The 18,146-nt window shown below is 49.5% G+C and overlaps 1 protein-coding gene and 3 long non-coding RNA genes across 9 annotated transcripts in view; 1 reads left to right on the plus strand and 3 right to left on the minus strand.

The window, feature by feature from the left end:
- Positions 1-18,146, plus strand: part of MEGF6 (multiple EGF like domains 6) — a 69,419-nt gene that overhangs the window by 41,173 nt on the left and 10,100 nt on the right. For all 5 annotated transcript variants that reach the window (XM_065037836.1, XM_065037833.1, XM_065037834.1 and 2 more), the window contains 14 exons: positions 5,661-5,786; positions 6,593-6,715; positions 7,107-7,229; positions 7,691-7,828; positions 8,264-8,386; positions 9,141-9,263; positions 10,385-10,552; positions 10,803-10,934; positions 11,019-11,147; positions 12,848-12,976; positions 13,079-13,213; positions 14,098-14,232; positions 16,494-16,619; positions 17,579-17,710. In XM_065037836.1, coding sequence (XP_064893908.1) covers positions 5,661-5,786; positions 6,593-6,715; positions 7,107-7,229; positions 7,691-7,828; positions 8,264-8,386; positions 9,141-9,263; positions 10,385-10,552; positions 10,803-10,934; positions 11,019-11,147; positions 12,848-12,976; positions 13,079-13,213; positions 14,098-14,232; positions 16,494-16,619; positions 17,579-17,710 — 1,842 coding nt within the window. The remainder of the gene's footprint in view (positions 1-5,660; positions 5,787-6,592; positions 6,716-7,106; positions 7,230-7,690; positions 7,829-8,263; positions 8,387-9,140; positions 9,264-10,384; positions 10,553-10,802; positions 10,935-11,018; positions 11,148-12,847; positions 12,977-13,078; positions 13,214-14,097; positions 14,233-16,493; positions 16,620-17,578; positions 17,711-18,146) is intronic.
- Positions 1,716-10,382, minus strand: LOC110355814 (uncharacterized). 2 transcript variants are annotated; one of them, XR_010467477.1, is made up of 3 exons: positions 10,017-10,382; positions 4,507-4,603; positions 1,716-2,995 (listed from the first exon to the last, which is right to left on the minus strand). It is a non-coding gene; the product is annotated as an uncharacterized LOC110355814 (long non-coding RNA). The 2 variants fall into 2 exon arrangements; XR_010467476.1 differs by lacking the exon at positions 10,017-10,382 and adding an exon at positions 9,648-10,003.
- On the minus strand, positions 11,142-12,782 carry LOC135575964 (uncharacterized). The gene is made up of 3 exons (XR_010467478.1): positions 12,715-12,782; positions 12,008-12,087; positions 11,142-11,715 (listed from the first exon to the last, which is right to left on the minus strand). It is a non-coding gene; the product is annotated as an uncharacterized LOC135575964 (long non-coding RNA).
- LOC135575965 (uncharacterized) lies at positions 14,245-17,585 on the minus strand. The gene is made up of 3 exons (XR_010467479.1): positions 17,093-17,585; positions 14,779-15,056; positions 14,245-14,430 (listed from the first exon to the last, which is right to left on the minus strand). It is a non-coding gene; the product is annotated as an uncharacterized LOC135575965 (long non-coding RNA).

The following is an 18,146-nucleotide window of genomic DNA, read 5'->3' on the forward strand; positions in this document are numbered from 1 at the left end:
AGCCAATCATTCCCAGCACGCTGCTCTAGCACGGAACACGCAAAGTTGTGTCCATGGATATGCATTGCTACTGTTTGCATGCAAATGTGTATGGGGTCTGTCATCTCATAATCATCTTTATAATAAGCAGTTCTCTTTTTTTGTGGTATAGAGTGATTCTGCTGCCTCAGACTCAGCCTGAGCCAGGCCTTGGGAAGCTCTGCTGTTCTCGGCAGGGTCAGCCCAGAAGGTGAAACCATTTCCAAAGTAGAAAAGGGCTCACTCTAGAGAGGAATCTCTTGTTGAGAAGCAATTTCCAGCCTTTGCTTTGGCTGCTCGGGCTCACCTGCTGCTGTGACATTTCTGCTGGGATCCGGGGAGCTCCCCTGCTCCATGCTGCTCACGCCGAGCGCCGCAGACCTGCTTTGCATTACACTTCTGAGCGAGTATTTGCCATAACGTGCACAGGGTTGGAATTTCTCCACCAGAATTAAGGGGTCCCTATTTGAAACCTGATCCCGGAGCCACTGGGCAGTTTGCGGGGAGCGGTGCTGGCAGGAGCTGCCGTCTGCTCAGCGGCGCCCGCTGCCCCGGCACCCACAGAACGCACAGGGTGAGCAAAGCTCTCCCTACGTAATTGTCCAGTACTATTTGTAAAATAACAACAGAGCAGACCTGAAAACAGGGCTTTCTCGTTTTAGGACTGGTGGCTTTTGTTCTTTACACTTCTGTGACAGAAATGTGCATGTATTTATGTCTATATCTTACACCTTTATAATAGCTCTATTGTGCTGGTTGTGCAGAGGGGTGTGTGCAGACATCTATTTCTGTAAAAGCCCAGAACAGAGCGCAGACTGAGAGGCTGTTTGTGGTGCCGTCCGTGCCCCGCAGACGCGCTGCCCCGTGCCGCGGGTGCCCACGCGCCACGGCCGCCCGGTGAGCAGCAGCGCGCGGTCCAGCCGGTGACGTCCTGCAGGTCACTGGGGGTAACGCCCGGCCCTCGAGCGTGCGCTCGCTTTCGGTGCTATTTTCACAATGACACGCAAGTGATTCTTTCCTTTAGTGCTTGGCCTGCATAAATATTTACACTGCAGAGCCGGGGGCTTTGCTCTGACTTGATCTTGGAAATCACACGGTTTCTATTAAGCTGGCATTCTTGACACGCGTTCCCAGGCAGCAATTGGGGGGCACGGGCGGCAGCAGCAAAGCAGGAGGCTTCACTCAACACGCTTTCCCTTCACACTCTGATTTGCGTGTTTTGGGAGAGCTTTCCCAGCAATGGGAACAAGGCAGCATTTTCTCTTGCTAAATGCCGAGCGTAGGGCCGGCTGTAAGAGGGAGGCAGAGCGACATGGAGCAGCACCAGCACCCGTCAAAGCCGCAGGCATGTTGGGGACACGTAACAAGTGTCCCCAGAGCAGAGCAGCTCTTTGGTGCCTTGGTGGTGCAGAGTGGAGGCACAACAGAGAATTGGCTAGCTGAGCTTCTGCCCGCCAATGAGCTGCTTTATGGTTGTGGTGTTGGTTGGTACCTATGAAGAGGTCGGTTGTGGTTACGGCAAAGCCAGAGCTGCGGCGTGATGCTGAGCGGGTCAGGGTAGGTGTTTGGATGAGGAATTTCCACGGCCAGGAGCAGAGACGTTGCGGTGCTGGGGCTGAAGGCGGCCGGAGGTGCTGGGTTTGGCTCAGGAAGATCTGAGCCACATTTCTTGACTCCTGTGAAGTTTTGGGCACTGATTTGATGCAACCACAATCTTTATTCCCTGTGTGGTACCGAGGGAGTAGGTTCGCTGGTAAACTGTGTGTTTCTCTTTGTGTTCAGTATCCTCTAATTTTGCTGGACAAGTAAGGTTCAGTGCTGCTAAAACAGAGAAAAACGCCACTAAATCAGGTATGAGCCGGGTCCAGCATGCAGACGGGCTCGAGGCAGCTGCGGGCAGCAGCGCAGGGTGGAAAGCGCTTTGGAGACAGGAGAAAAAGGCTCTTGCCTTCAAGTTTCTAGTTAAGGTCTGCAGAACCACGGGTCTAATTCCTGTAATGTTTTCCCATCCCCACAAAAGCCACAGAGGCTTCGGTGGATCGGCGGCGCTGCCTGGAGGAGGCTGCAGGTTCCCCACGCGGGGCTCAGCTCCCGGCTGCTCCGTCCTCTGCTCCTTCTGCCTGAACTGTCGTTTCAGGTTTGTGCTGGAAAGTCAATTCCTATTTTATTCCTGGAGACATCAAAGAATTGGAAAGCAGATAAAGTATTTTGCCGCTTTCTTCTGATGGCTTTGCACCCTTGGTTGTTGTTTGCACCGTCGTACTTAGCACTGCAGATGATAAAGCAAAGCACAATGCAGAGACAAATGAGGAAAGCTTTCAGAAGTTATTTATCACCTTTAAAAGCAATTCCTTATGAAATGCAGTTCCATATGGAACTCAGTCCCATATAAAGAGCTGTTTAGATTAGCGCTTGAATTTTGTAGAGTGGGAAGAAACGTTTTGCCTTTAAAAACATTTGACTTTGAGGGTGTTGGTACCTTTTACAGCATGGCCAGAGCCTGGGTATGTGCACAGCCCAGCGCGAGGGCTGTGAATCGCATTTTCTGGCATTACCTGGAGGATGGGGCGGCCGGTGACGGGGACACCAGGACTGCTCTGCGGCTCAGGAGAGCACGAAAATGCCTTAAAACCACCTTCCTGCGTCCTGCTCGGTCTCAAACAGCGACTCTCAACCGTTGTTGATATTTTGGGTAATCCGCAGCTCATTTGTGCAAGATTCTTTTATTGTGTCTTTGTTCAAATATGGCCAGGTCACTGAGGATTTGAGTACAGAAGGGAGCGGGGGAAGAGCAGACGTTTCTGCTGAAAGTGAAACAGAGCAAAAAGAGTCACTGGGCGTCCTGAAGTCACCTCTCCCTTCATCAGAAGCACATGGGCAGGAGGCTGACGGCTCCAGGTCCTCTGCGCTGGTTCCGCGGGGGACGAACGCGGGTCCAAGGCGGGGAGCTCGGGCTGAGCCGGTTGCTTGTGTTGGCCTGCGGAGCAGAGAGATGGGCTGTGTTGACACACAACATGTTTCTGGAAATTGTCTGAGGTTAGAATGAATCAGTCGGGGATTACACGATGTATCCCTATTCGTATTAAGAGTACTTCAAATGAAATCTCAAATAGAGCAGCCATTTATATACCGAACAGACGTTTGTGCCATAAACGTTTGTGTGGGCTCGGATAACGTGCCCAGAGGGTAATTGTGCATGAGCACTTTGTAGAGGTTTAGTTTGCATGCATTGCACAGACAACTTGCACCTTTTACAAGATGTGCCCTTTTCTTTGTCCAGTGAGGCATTTCTGAGCCGTTTCTCAGAATCAATGGGTTTCTGTGGTGTAAAGGGGACTGTCGTGCTCAATTCTGGTTACAGCTGTAACCATGGACTTTTCAGCCATTTTTGGCCCCAAGAGGGTCAGACTGTAGGATCAAGCACCTTTGAGCAGCACCGCGCTGCTCTCAGGCACAGGGACGGACGGACAGACCCTCCCTCTTGCAGACGATGAAACATCATCTGTGGAAAATCTGTCTGAGCTCTAATTGCAAAAATCTGTGTGAGGTACAAGACGACACTGGATTTGGCAGCGTTGTAGCCGCGATGTTGAGCAAGGAAAAGCATCTGGGAATGGAAATATTTTTAGAGTGGTTCTGTAAACAGAGAAAAAAAAAAAAAGAAATAAAAGAAAACAAAAAAAAGGGCAGTAATTAAAACAGGCCCAGCAGCGAGGTCTGAGAGCTTCTAATGCTTTCTACGCTGTGAGAAGCCAGCGAAGGAGACCAGAATGAGAAGAGCTTTGCTTTGATGGAAAGACACCCAAACCAATTGTAACGTGTTTCATTTGTCTTATTATTTAGACTGCAAATTCATACAAATAACTGCATATTGGGAGGTTATTTTAGACATAGATGCATTGGCTCGTTGGCCCAGTACTTTTCCCATAGGAAGGAATGTTTTGGCAGGCATTAGCATTGCTTTACTTTTTTTTTAACCACATTATTTATGGGTATTTTTGAATATATGTTATTAAACACTGTAATAGATCAGAATATTTTTAAGTGACCACCCATCTCTGCTGAGCTGGGGTGCTGGAGCTCTGACCCACAGCGCTTCAGGAACGCTGACTATTTGTTGTTTCCTTCCAAATGCATTAAAGGAAACGACGCCAGCACAACTAACGTAAACTGATGGTTCTTGCTCCAGCCGAACGCTGTGTATGGCAATACTTCAACCCTATTTGGTCACTTTTATTCCCCCAAATGCTGTTCAGTTAATTAGAGGCATACGAAGAAGAGTTAGTTTTCAAAAGTTCCAAATTGGAGAGGAACTGTTTGCAGAAAAGGGAAATGAATGTACAGTCTTGCCTTCCATTTTCCTCCTGTGCCAAATAGTTGTTTTACGCTAATATACAAGAGTTGCTCAATCAAATTACTTTCAGAACTTTGTCTATAGAAAACGCTTTTTGGAATAGTTGGGCAAGGTGTTGGGGGCACTGTGATTACCTGAAGTGCTGGGCTGTGGAGAGACGTTTTTCATTAGAGGTATTTTTAGCTTTCTTGTAAGATTCTTCAGCGTCAGCACATTCATTTATTCTGGAGTCTGAAAAATAGGTCAGAAACATGTGAGACCACAACTCGTTGTACCATCCTGCTTATGGAAACCAGGTCTGGCTTTCCACCCAGCCCAGGCCGTGTTGTACCCGCAGCTTTGATGTGCAGCCTTTGTGCTTTTCCGTGTCCCCTAAGGGGACGAACAGGCTTTCAAGGCCAATTGCCCACTTCCCGCCAGGGCCGTGTCTCTTTGGAGATGCTCACTGGTGAAGGAGGCGTTGGGCTAACTCAGGAGACACACCATGGTCTGAGAGGAGACTTGCATCGCTTTTTGGGTGTGCGATTACCCCAGGATGGCTTATCCACCGCAGTCTGCAAATTCCTCTCCAAAAAGTCCTTCCCAGCTTCGTTTTCTAGCTCTGATTTCTCCTGGATACAAGGTCAGTGGTGCTGGATGGTATAAAATATGCAGGGAAACTCTGCCCACTTGCTGGTTGCAAGGTGCACCCATCTCCAGTTAAACAGCGTGTCTTTGCTGCTTTTCCTGCAGAGGAGTCCCAGATTATATTAATAAGGACAGAGAGGGGGAAGGAGAAGGCTATTTTAAGGCTGATTAATGATAGCGAGCTTGTGAAGAGAGGATAGCCCACATGTTTGGTCATAAGATGTGTTTTCTGCCGTAGCCTAGGCAAAACCTTCTGTTTTCCGACTGTTTGAACTCCTTTGGGCAGGAAAGCGCCTTGCGCAAGGCCACACAGACAGCACGGGGCGGCCGGACAGCGGAACCGCGGCTGCCGGTCCCGCCTGCCCTCGGCACCGGCTGCTGCATCCAGACATGCAGGATGCGGCTTCACCATTCCCAGAACTGACCATACCTGCTGGGCCTTGCCCTGTGAAATCAGTGTCTTTTGCATGGCATGAAGCCAGAAACTTAGTTTTCCCTATCACTTTGTCATGAGAAAACCTGAATACACCCGAGCGCAACTCCGAGCGCTAATGAAGGTGACCTAGCTGTGCCGTTGCGCTTGCAGCGATGCTCTTTGAGCAAACACCTCACCCGTGCGCTGCCGTTTTTGTGACGCGCGTTCTGTCCCTTCGCCTCGCAGCCCTGAACACGTGTGCCCTGAACAACGGCGGCTGCGAGCAGGACTGCGTGCAGGTGACGCCGGCACAGCACCGCTGCCAGTGCCGCCACAACTACCAGCTGCGGGAGGACGGCAAGCGCTGCGTCCGTGAGTCCCCGGGCACGCACGGGGGGCTGGGGAGGCACGGCTTCACTTGGGCTTTTTGGGGGGGAAGATAAGGAAATAGGGAGCGTGCACTTGCACACTCAGATTCTCTGTATTAAAATCTATGCATGTTATATTGCCGTGAACATACTCTGCGGCTTATTCTGAAAAGCGAGGAAGAGCTGAAGGAGTGCAGCCAGCACAAACGAGGTTGTAGGAAGGCACACAGTCCTGAGACAGCGCAGAACAGCCGCGTGTGGCAGCGGGACGGGATCTGCTCCTGGGCTTGCAGACAGCTGGCGCGGGGCAGAGAGGCTAACGGGACATAGAGCAGGGGTTTAATCTCTGCATTCGCGGCAGTTGGCATTCGATAATCAGCAGGAAGGAAGTTTTCAGTTGTGGAGTTGCTAAGGGAGAGGGAACAACCGGGGTATGAAAAATGCAGCAGTCGGTGGGTGTTGTGGTGTCTGTCCAGGTCCTGGAGCAGGTCAGAGATTGGCAAACCCTCGATAGCAGCACTGGAAGTTTGCCTGGTCCTCGCTCTGTAACCTCTGTAGAGGGACATGGCCCTGCTGGAAAGGTTTGACTCAGATTAGTGCCTTACTTTGTGTGATCGCACACTGTGTACAATCTCCTGCCGGGATGGAGCAGTGAACAGTAGCAGGGATTTTCTGTCTGGTGCAGAATGGTCTCTCACAAATTTCAGACTGTTTTGCTGGGCATAACTGCTCAATGCTCTGTTTTCCCATAAGCACAATGCCAATAAGAGGTAGGATTAGTTGAAATCAGCCTTCTGCTTGGACCCGCAGTGCGGAACCCCTGTGCCGACAGGAACGGCGGCTGCATGCACCGGTGCCACAACCGGCGGGGCACAGCCCGCTGCGAGTGCCACCCCGGCTACCGCCTGGCGCCCGACAACAAGGCCTGTGAAGGTAAGGACCCTACGAGACACATTTCACAGAGAAAAGCAACTGGTTCTCACCGGGGGAGCAGTGCTCAGTCCTGGGGACGATCAGCGTTTATGAATTTAACGGAGGGGTGCACAAGCCTTCCCGAGGGGTGGCACAAAAATGCTCAGTTGAGCATTGACGTCTGTCCAAGAGCCCGCTCGGGTTGTCTGGAACAACACTCGAGTTTCATGTGATCCAATTTCCTAGGAAGCTTTACAGTCACTCTGAACTCTTAACTCTGTTTCTTTGTTAGTCAGGACCCCAGTGACAAATTTAGTGTGCAAGAAACCATGAAAAACTTGGAGAAAGTAACAATTGTCCCTTAGAATTAATGTTTATGGCACAAGCTTCGTTGATTGCTCATCTCTTGCAGACGTGAATGAGTGTCTGACCGGGCTGGCCATGTGTGCACACCAGTGTCTGAACACTCGTGGCTCCTTCAAGTGCACCTGCAACCCGGGCTACGAGCTGGGGGCCGATGGCAAGCAGTGCTACCGTGAGTACCCACTGGTCCCCGGGGGCAGGGACGGGAACCCCTGCTGCTGGAAGGCTCTGTGCGCCGTCCTCTGCGAGCAGCTGGGGCTGAGCCACAGCAATCTTTTGGGAAGAGCTTCACAAGCAGGTTTGGGGCTGTTGATTCTCCTACCATGATAAAAAACTTGGTCTGATGTTTAAAGTTACCATGAAGCTACTTTTGCTGGTTTAGGCAATTTATTTAGAGCCATCTGGCTCCAAACAGGTCAAGTTCTGTGCTTGGGGACTTGGCGAGATGAGTTCAGTCGGCAGCAGATGTGTAACTGAAGAAGGAATTGAACTAGTGAAGTGATCACATCTGCTCCCATCAAGAAAAAGAATAAACACTATTACGCAAGAATAAACCAGATGGTCCATACGTCTCTGTTCAGCTAATAGACACCAGGAGGCCAGCCGGGACCCTGACCAGTCTGCCTTTTCCAGGGATAGAGATGGAGATTGTCAACAGCTGCGAAGCCAACAACGGTGGCTGCTCCCACACGTGCCACCACACCAGCTCCGGCCCCGCCTGCACCTGCAACTTCGGCTATCGGCTTGAAGGGGACCAGAAGACGTGCACTGGTAAGGCAAGGGAAAACCTACATCCCTTATCACAAACATATCTTGAGTCACGGTGGGGATCTCTGTACATTAGCTATGTGTACATGTACTACAAACAGGTTAACAGAGCTGGGAACATATGCAAACTAAAAGGAGATGAGGAATTGTTCTACTTGAAGACATCCTCAAACCTCCACTCAAGACCTCCTTGGACAGCACACATTGACTTCAGAACTAGTTTGTTTTTTCATGCTGAAACTGCTCTAAGGCAGCACTGGCAGGTCCAGAGACACATAGAGCTCACTCATTTCAAGAGAAAACCAGGAATACTGGCTCAGCATTTGGCATGGATCAGTAAAAACTTACCCCAACTAGTCAGGAGCATTTTAGCAAGTGCTGTCACTACAGCAAAGCTCAATGTGTATTAACACCCAGCGCCCTTTGGTTTTTATTTAGACATCAACGAATGTGACGATGGTTCTCACTGCTGTCAGCAAGACTGCTACAACTACCCCGGAGGCTACGAGTGTGCGTGCTACGCGGGGTACAGGCTCAGCAGGGACGGCTGCGGGTGCGATGGTGAGCAGACGCGAGCGGGCCCCTCAAATAAACCAGCACCGCGGCCCTGGAGCACGGCGAGACACACACAAAGAGCCCCTGCCTCTAACTCTGCTTTTCTGGATTTTGTCAGCCTCCTCAGTTTGGTTACTGTTAAGGCAATGCAGCTATTCTAACCCATACGCTAGTCCAGCACAAGCAAAGAGCAGCAAAGGGGCTGAATGTATAACAGGATATTTCAAAGTCCAGGTCTGACTCCATTAATTCTCAGAAATCATTTTATGTCCAACTCCAGGGGCCAACTTTGGCCATCATTTTCACTCAAGAGATACAGGCAAATTAAAGTGTCAGTATGAAGTACAGCTGAGAGAGTGACTAACACAAGCTTTTGATAAATAGAACAAGAAATTGCCCTACCTGGTTGTAAACAACCAGGCACTTCTCCCAGTTTCTCCCAGCAGGTTTCCTGTTAGCTCGTCAGAGTGATGAGTCACCTTCTTAGCATAAAGAATTTGGGGCTTTTTTTCCTCCTAACAAGTTGTTCTAATTACCAAATTGCTCACAGCTGAAACCCCAAGTTTACCCACCCATTTCTACACAATTAGTGGCAGATATAAGCTGAAACCCGGGGCTCCCTGCATCACTAGGGAATCTCACAGCTACCAGGGAGGAGATGCCATCAGCCTACCTGCTGATCTGGGGACAGATAATTTCTGTCCCCTGTCCTGCACAGCGGCCCTGCTCCTATAACACTAAAATATCCCATGTTTTTCAGATGTGGATGAGTGCTCTTCAAACAACGGCGGATGCGAACACACGTGCCACAACCAGCTGGGGTCTTTCCAGTGCGACTGCGAGGTTGGGTACAAGCTGGACGAGGACCGACGGAGCTGCAGCGGTGAGCGCACCCTCTGTCCCTGGGTGACAGGTCCTGTTCCCTATCCCGCTCCCCCAGCACAGGCTGGAGCTCCTCAGCCCCCCACACACCACTTCTTCCAGCTTTTTCACAGCACTTATTATCATTAGTAGTGGAAATTACTCACAACACCAGTGGGAAGCTTTTCCCTGACAGGGCCACATTACTCAGCACTTTCCAAAGAATTTTAGGAGATTTTGGCACAGCTACATTTGTGATAGTCTGCAGAGTTGACTCCACATTAACCAAAGAACCAGAACCCTTTCCACAGTCACCAGACTACAGTTTTTCCTTATAATGGATTATTTTTTTAGGTGTTAGTGTCTTTATCCCACCACCAAACACGCTGTTACGCAACTTACTCACTTGGTAGAGCAGCCAGCAGCCCGGTCTTCATCCACCAACCCCCAGCAGCATCACCTGGGTGCCTGGAAGGGTTTTCTGGGGTCTGGACCCAGAGGAGCAGCATCTGGTGCCTCCTCCCCACCCTGGCAAAATGCCGGAGTCTCCCCCTGCCTGGGGCTTTTATAGCTCTGCAGCCCCAAGTGTGACTGTGATTAGCTTGATTGCTTGTCTTTTAACCCCTGCCTGCCCTGCAAGGGAAGGAAACATGTACCTGTACCTGACAGATACTCTTTCCAAAATGAGAACCTAGCTGAAATGCATTGCTTAATTTTGTTAGATGGGAAACCTTGTTTAATTAAAAAAAAAATAAGATAAAATAAAATAGCTTACCTGAAAGCTCAAAGAGGCCGAGTGGCGCTGGTCAGAACACCAGCAGGGCCAAGGTGTGCGAGCTCAGGTACGGGAGAAGCCAGAGCTGCCCGCCAGGCTCAGATCAAAGCTTCTCCTGTGGATTTTGAAGTCACTCCATTGGCACGTGCCCATTCCAGCCTGAACAAGCAAACACATTGCAAAAATGTTAGCAGTGTTAGTCTAAAGAGAGATGAGTGGTGGAAACCCTGCCAAATCAGTGCACCAACCCTGCACAGATATTTCTGGTTTCCCTTTCTTATTACAGAGGGTCTGTCCTACTCTTCACCTCTTAGACATCTTGTCTCATCTCCCACTTTGACCTTGTTGTCTCCTGACTGCTCCCCCAGCTCTCGAGGATGCTGTGGAGGCTCTGGATGCTCGGCGCCCCGTTATCCGCCCAATCCCTCACGTCGCCATCCTGCGAGATGAATTTACCCAGCTCTTTAGTGATGACTACGAAGAAGAGGAGGAAGAGATGGAAGCAAGAGGGGAGCACACACTTTCAGAAAAATTTGGTGGGCATTTAGCAGCATTGGTAAATGGCATACTTTGCTTGAAAGTGTTCAGAATTAATCACACGTGCTGGGTTTATTTGTGTTTGAGTGTGCCCACAAGACTTGTCAAGTGCTGTTTCTATGCACACAGAACCCGTGTTCCAGCACAGATGCGTTTAGCTTTGCCGCAGCCTGCACACGGGGGGTTTCCCTGCCCGGACTCTGCGGTGCCGAGGGGGAGGCTCTTCACCCGCGGCTCCTCTCGTTGCAGTCTGCCTGGAGCGCACGTTTGGCCCCGACTGCAGCCTGACCTGCCAGGACTGCCAGAACGGCGGCACCTGCACCGCGGAGGGCACCGGTTGCGACTGCGCGGCGGGCTGGACCGGCGTCCTCTGCAACCAGAGTGAGTGACGCTGGCGAGGAGCCCTCGGGTCCCCGCTGCGGTGCTGCGCGGGGCCGCTGACCTCGCCTCCCTCTCTCGCCCCAGCCTGCCCGGCCGGCACCTTCGGGAAGAACTGCAGCCTGAGCTGCCGCTGCCAGAACGGCGGCACCTGCGACCCGGCCACCGGCGCCTGCCGCTGCCCGCCCGGCGTGGCCGGAGAGCTCTGCCAGGACGGTAAGTCTATGGCTCTCCATCGCCCACATCTCCATCACCCGCATCCCTCCATCCCCTGCACCTCCATCGCCCGCGGTTCTCCGCTGCATGGCAGTGAGGACCATTCCCTTCCTCCCCCGTGGGGACCTGGATGCGGTGTGGGATGTCTCACCTCCCTGCAAAAGGCATTTCAGCTCCTCTGCGGGGCCCTGGCATCCAGCACAGAACACCGAGGCCTCCCTTGCAGTTTCCTTCTCTCTCTAAAACGTTTTCCTGTAAGGAAATAGCACCAGCGAGCTGCGAGTGATGTTTCCCAGCCTGTGGAGGCAGCTCCTTTCTGTTTCTCTTACCGTGTTAGTAGAACAGTTGCTGTAATTCGAAATACGGCTGTTACAGCCATCTCTGACACCACGCTTTGATGTTCCAGTTCTGCTTCTCTGAAGCCTTAAAACTGTTTTGCACAGCCTGCCTCACACTGGTCCCTTTGTAGCTGGTCACTAGAAGCATCTTTCAACTGTTTTGTGAATTGTCCCAGTGTGAGCGGCTCTAACACAATCCCAGTCCATCTGACTCGGTGGGTCACCTAGTCCTGCATGGAAAATGTCTTTTTAATAAAGAAAAGATGGTAAATGGGATTCTTCACCCATGAAACAGTGCTTCAGTCTGTGTGCCTTGTCTTTGCACTGAACGACCTTTACAGTCCCTGTTTGCTGCTCAGCACTGACCATGAGCAGCAATGACCATGTTTCACCGGACAGGCAGTGGCAGACACAGAAAAGAATGTCAAAACCCAACATTCACCAGTGAATTTAAAGAACTGTGGCAATATTTTCCTCTAAAGAAAACCCAAAGCATTGAAAAGCTGTGACAACAGTACTTACCAAAACACCGCTAAAGGAGTTCTCACTGCCTGGTGCTCAGTATTTATTTTTCCAAAGAGTTAAAATCCGGGGCATGTGATCTAAAAACACAGAGAGAGTGAGACAATAAGAGATTCAGACAAAGTGACTTCAGAGCAATGGTTAGAGCATATGGGAACTATTACTGCAGGAGACCGAAGCAGCATGTAAATGAGTGCAGGAGATACCCCGACCTTTTCTTTCTGTAGGAAGGAGGTGGTTGAGGGGCACAGAGAAAAAACAGGAAAGTAGAATTAAAATAAACACCCAAGAATGGCTCCATTGGCCCAGGGCAGCGTTTCCTCTGTGTAAGCAGCCGCTGTTCTGCTCGTGCTGCCCGGACAGACGGTGCCCAGAGCTTTCTGCTGACACGTCTGTCTGCCGTGTACGCCCCATATTAAGACCTATAGCACAACAGAGGAAGAGCAATCATTTTATTCCCTTAATAGTGCAAATATATAATCATTTATCAATAGGAGCGGCCTCCTGGGTGACAGTCTCACATATGAAAAATTGGCTTCTGGGGGCCCTGCAGGGTGCAGAGGTGACGGGTGCCCCGAGGCACTGGGGATGGCTGGAGAGGGACAGCAGGTGACCCTGTGCCAGGACAGTGCTGACAGCTGAAGCGATCTGATTTGGGGCTGATACAGGGGATCTAGTCACTCATCATTATTTCTTTTCACACTCACCCCATCCTTTGCCCGCGTTCCTTTCTGATCCTGTACGGCTTTGGTTTTGGTCCATTTTTCCTGTGGCCTGCTGGAAATTAAATGACAGGCTGAAATGGGCTCATCTTCCCACATAATCTCTCTCCATTACTAGGATGCCCTAAAGGATTTTATGGGAAACAGTGCAGGAAAAAGTGCAACTGTGCCAACCAGGGTCGTTGCCATCGGATTTACGGAGCCTGTCTGTGCGATCCTGGCTTATACGGACGGTACTGCCATTTAGGTATGCTTGGCCTCATTTTCTTTTTAACAAGATATACTATTCTGAGATTACGACCTTTCTGGGTGGCCAAGCGTGTGTGTCTCTCCTCTTTCCGTGCCGCAGTGTGCCCCAAGTGGGCGTTCGGCCCCGGCTGCTCGGAGGAGTGCGGCTGCGAGCAGCAGAACACGCAGGACTGCGACCGGCGGGACGGCTCGTGCCGCTGCAAACCCGGCTACCGCGGCCCGCGCTGCGAGACCCGTGAGCGCAGCCCCCGCTCCCGCCCCTGCTCCCCAGAGCGCGTTTTCCTGGGGGAAACTCGGCTCACTTCCACAATCCCAAGACTGTCGTGCCTCTGGCTATTTAGATTCTATTTAACAATTATATTATTTTCTTATATGTAATAGATAATATATAATTTATTATAAATTATAGATAATCTATAATAGTATGATATCATATTTAATATTATACATTATATGCAATAATGCATATTATATATAATGAAAATATATAATATATATTATATATAATGTATGTTATATATATAATTATATAATATATAATATATAGCATATATATAAAATATAAAATTATATAATTATATAATATATAATATAAATAAATCATATATAATATGATATAAATATATTATATATGTATATCATATATTATTATATATGATATATAATATACAAGATATAATATAATAAATATATAATGATATATTATATATCTAATATAATAAATCGATAATATATATAGTTATATTATATTATATTATATTATATTATATTATATTATATTATATTATATTATATATAATGAGTATATATATACTATAGTTATATAATTATAATATGCAAGCATTATATATAATTATATAATATATAATAGTTAATATCTATTATCTATCTATAATTTGTTATATATAATAATATGTAACATATTATTATATATCATAACTGTATTAATTTAGTTATCCAAATCATATTTCGACTACCAGACTTGTCCTCAGCCTCAGTCCCATTAAGTTCGCATGCAGAACCAGCACAGCCCATGGCTGTGAGCTGGGGCTGCCTGCGCTTCCAGGGTCTGTCCAGTGATGCCACATGTTTGTTCTTTCTAATGACGCTCGTTAACAGGCTGCGACCCCGGCTCTTACGGGGACGGCTGCAGGAAACAGTGCAGCTGCCCCCCCGCAGTGTCCTGTGACCACGTCACCGGGGAGTGCAGGACGGAGTGTCCCCCGGGGTACCGCGGGCCAGACTGCGCACAAGGTAAGGCCGGGCAGACTCACCGCGCACGCGTACACCGTTCTCTTCGCCAAACAACACGCGAGCACCTCCGGAGTTGCCCCTGTGCTCGCTCAGACCCCCGGGCCCACCGCAGCAGCTCCAATGAGCAAAATTTGGAGTGGCAGGTCGCTGTAAAACACCGCAGCCTCCTTAGAGTGGGTTTCTCCGGCACAATGAGTCCTATTCAGAAAAGAACAAGGTCTCACTTTATCCTGCCACTTGGGCTTCTCTGCTCTTGTAGATGGAGGTGATAGATATCTAGTTATCTTTCCCCCACTTTGATGTCTTTTTACTTCCAGGCAATCAGTGCCCAGCAGAACAGTATCATATTTTCTGTTCTATTCTGTTCTCCATATTTAAACTCTATTTGATCTTCAAATGGAAAAAAATATATATATTTAATTTACATTAGAATTTAATCTTGTATTTCTGTATGAACCTCCTAGAGCAGTTTTCTGCTCTTTATCTAAAGGGCAGGTTGACAACACGGTAGCCGAGCTGCACAGCTCTGTGTGGTTTAACACTCACGCTCCGAGGGTGCAGCTTTTCCAGATCCTGGGCTGTCAGAGACCTTCACTTTGAATAAAGGTGTGTGGAGTGAACCTAATGCCAGCGAGTCCTTGGCAAGAGGTGATGATTACAAAACACAAACACCGTTCTTGAACAGAAGAACTTCTGTCAGCTTCAGAGGTGACTGAAGAGCCAACCCCATCCTCTCGTGATCTTGTCTCCTTCTGAATCACACAGATCCAGCAGAAAATGGAAAATAATTGGACTCTTGAAGTTAGTCCACACCTGGAGACATGCTGCATTAAGAAAAGACACACTGCATCAACAGAATCTGAATTTTAGTTCAAGCATCCCAGAGTTTCTGCACTGAACTTACACATAACCAAGCATTCCATCCACACCCCACCCCGAAATTATAGCTATTAACCTAATTAAGCTGCTAGCACATGATTGCCTTGAGTAACAACACAACTGATAGAGCATAGCTGGTCTGTTGGTCAGAGCAAAAGCTGCAGGAGGTCACATGAAGTCCCAAAGGAGCAAGTGCTAACGGGGGCAGCGGGTCCTGCAGGGCTATGGCCCCTGGCGGGGGTCCCGGCCCCCGAGCCCCCCTGGCGCCTCTGCGGGCTGCGCGCTCTCGGTCGGGATATTTTTAAAAAGCAAAAGAAAGGAGCTTACGCCTGTAGGGGGGAGTCACAGGAAATAACACAAATATTTGTATAGAAATAGTAGGCTCTTGGCTGTTGTTCGGATCTGGAAATTATTAAAGGGTGAAGACAAACATCTGCCATCAATTAGCAAAGAGGAGGAATAACAAAAACTCCACTGTGTCACTTGAAATCTAGGCCCTGGTGTGCTTTTCCTCCATGGTTTGGGAGCGCTGGTGTGTTCGCCTCTGCCAGAGCCTTAGGAAACATCGGCTCACTGAACAAAAGGGAACGCGAGCACACGGCTTTTTTTGGGAGACTCCAAGAGGATTTAAGGCTCTTTGGGTCCTCAGTCTGCACATAATTAGCCGGCTGCTAAATTGTGTCCCAGGGCACAAAGCAAAAAAGAGCTTTCTGGAGTCAGCAGCAGCACCCCGGCAGGGGCAGGAAAAGTGCAGGTGATGGTGTGGATTTGGGGGATGTGAACCTGATAGTCTGCACCCAACACAGCAAGAGGGCTCGGTCACCGCCCAGGGGGTGCACACGTGGCTGGGAGGCTGAGCCAAGGGCGTTTTCCTGCCCGTTTGCTGGGGCTGCCACGGGGCGCAGCCCTGCGGGTGCAGCCGGGGGGAGTGATGTTGCTGAATGGTATTCACAGTTTGGAGACCAGTTTGGCCTCAGCTGTTGGGCATGTTGGTCAGTCTTGTATATGTATATACACATACACACACACACATATATATGTGTATGTGTGTATATATATATATATATACACACACATACACACACACATATATATATGCATATATACATGTGTATATATATACACACACACACACATGCTGTTAAGGGTCCGTCCTACTGTGTTACTGCTGTGTATATATATGTGTATATATATATATATATACACACACACACATATATGTATATACTTGTTGAAAGGATAAGCAACAGCAGAAAAGTGATAGACAGACAGATCAAGGCCATGGTGTGAATGGTCCCTGCTGCAGTGCCAGTGCAGATGACAGTGGTCACATAAAGGCCCCAGAAGGAGGAGCAGGTTTCACAGGTTCCTTTTCTCCGCAGAGTGCCCGGAGGGGACATTCGGGGTGGGATGCCGAGGGTCCTGCTCCTGCGGGGGAGCGCCCTGCGACCGCAGCTCGGGGCAGTGCCGCTGCCCGCCGGGACGCGCCGGGCACGACTGCGCACAAGGTGAGCCGGCGCGGCAGCAAACGCGCCCAGGCGGGGATGGAGCTGGAGAGCAGCTCTTTTTCTTTGGCTGGGATTAGTTTTAGAAACAGACAGTGCAATTAGAATCGTCTTCATGGAAAATTAGGAGAGAAAATGCAGCTTTTGATGGTAAGTCTTAAACAATAGGCTCGGCTAGCTTGGTGCTGTAGTTGGAGCTGAGCGGGGTACAAGGAAGCAAACAACATCAGCAATAAAAAAGATGTTTTCAGTTGTTGCAGTCCCTAACATAGGAATGGGGTCTTTCTTTACCGATGTGTATTTTTAATTGCCTTCACCATATTACTCTTCAACTGCTGGAAAACTAGAGAATCCTAAATTTAAAACTTTTACATGACTATACAGTATTACAGCAGCTGGAATAAATTAGTCACATATAGACATGCTGCTCCTAATAGTTCGATGGAGCAGTAAAGTCACACGTGCACAGTGCTTACCATGCAGTTTCAACTGATGTTTTTTCCAGGCCCTGCAGCAGCTTCGGAGCAGGTAAACCAGGATTCCCACCTCAGGTTTCTCAGTTCTTAGCCGTTCTTCCCTCTGCAGCTGGAAGCAGCTCTGGCCGTGCTGACGGACGCGCTGCCCGGTGCTGGGACAGCAGCCGCCAGCAGCACCGTTGCCCAGCGAGGAGCCCTTGTAGCTCCCCACAAGTAGATGTGAATCCTAAATTGACATGAAAGCACTGGAGTGGGATCAGAATAGCACTTACAGGGGCTCACACGCAGTTTAGAAAACGGGCAAAGCAATGTTGTCCTTGCTGGTAGCCGTGTATTGCCAAATAAAAGTCCATGTTTTGCATGAAGTATGGACATGAACAAAAAAGGGGACCCATTGCACCAGCAAAACAGATATTTCCCTCTTACCTCTCGCCATGATCCCGATATCTGTGTGTCCTTGTGTCCTTCTCTCTGCCCACACTCCAGCCTGCCCTGAGGGTCGCTGGGGACTGGGCTGCCAGGAGATCTGTCCCGAATGCGCCAACAACGGCAGCTGCAACGCGGCCACGGGAACCTGCCTGTGCCCCCCCGGCTACACCGGCCCCCGCTGCCAGGACGGTGAGTGCTGCCCCTCGCACTCGGGGGTGTCACCGGCTGGAATGAAGGACATTAGGGGACCTGGGGCACCTGCTGCAGCGAGCGGCGCATCGTGCTCATCACAGAGACAGCCTCTGGTTACACCTGGGGAGGTTGAAATGGGGTATTAGGAACAATTTCTTCCCCAAAGGGCTGTGGGGCATTGGAACAGGCTGCCCAGGGCAGTGCTGGAGTCACCATCCATGGAGGGGTTTAGAAGATGTGGAGATGAGGTTCTCAGGGATGTGGTTTAGTGACAGTGTTGGACTGACAGCTGGACCTGACAATCTTGAGGGTCTCTTCCAATCAAAATGATGCTATTCTATTTTCTGTTCTATTTTCTATTCTATCTTCTATTCCATATTCTATTCTATTCTCACGTGCAGCCAATGAGCATCACTGATGTCCCTATTCATGG

This window comes from Columba livia, chromosome 21, assembly GCF_036013475.1.
Source record: "Columba livia isolate bColLiv1 breed racing homer chromosome 21, bColLiv1.pat.W.v2, whole genome shotgun sequence".
Lineage (NCBI taxonomy): Eukaryota > Metazoa > Chordata > Aves > Columbiformes > Columbidae > Columba > Columba livia.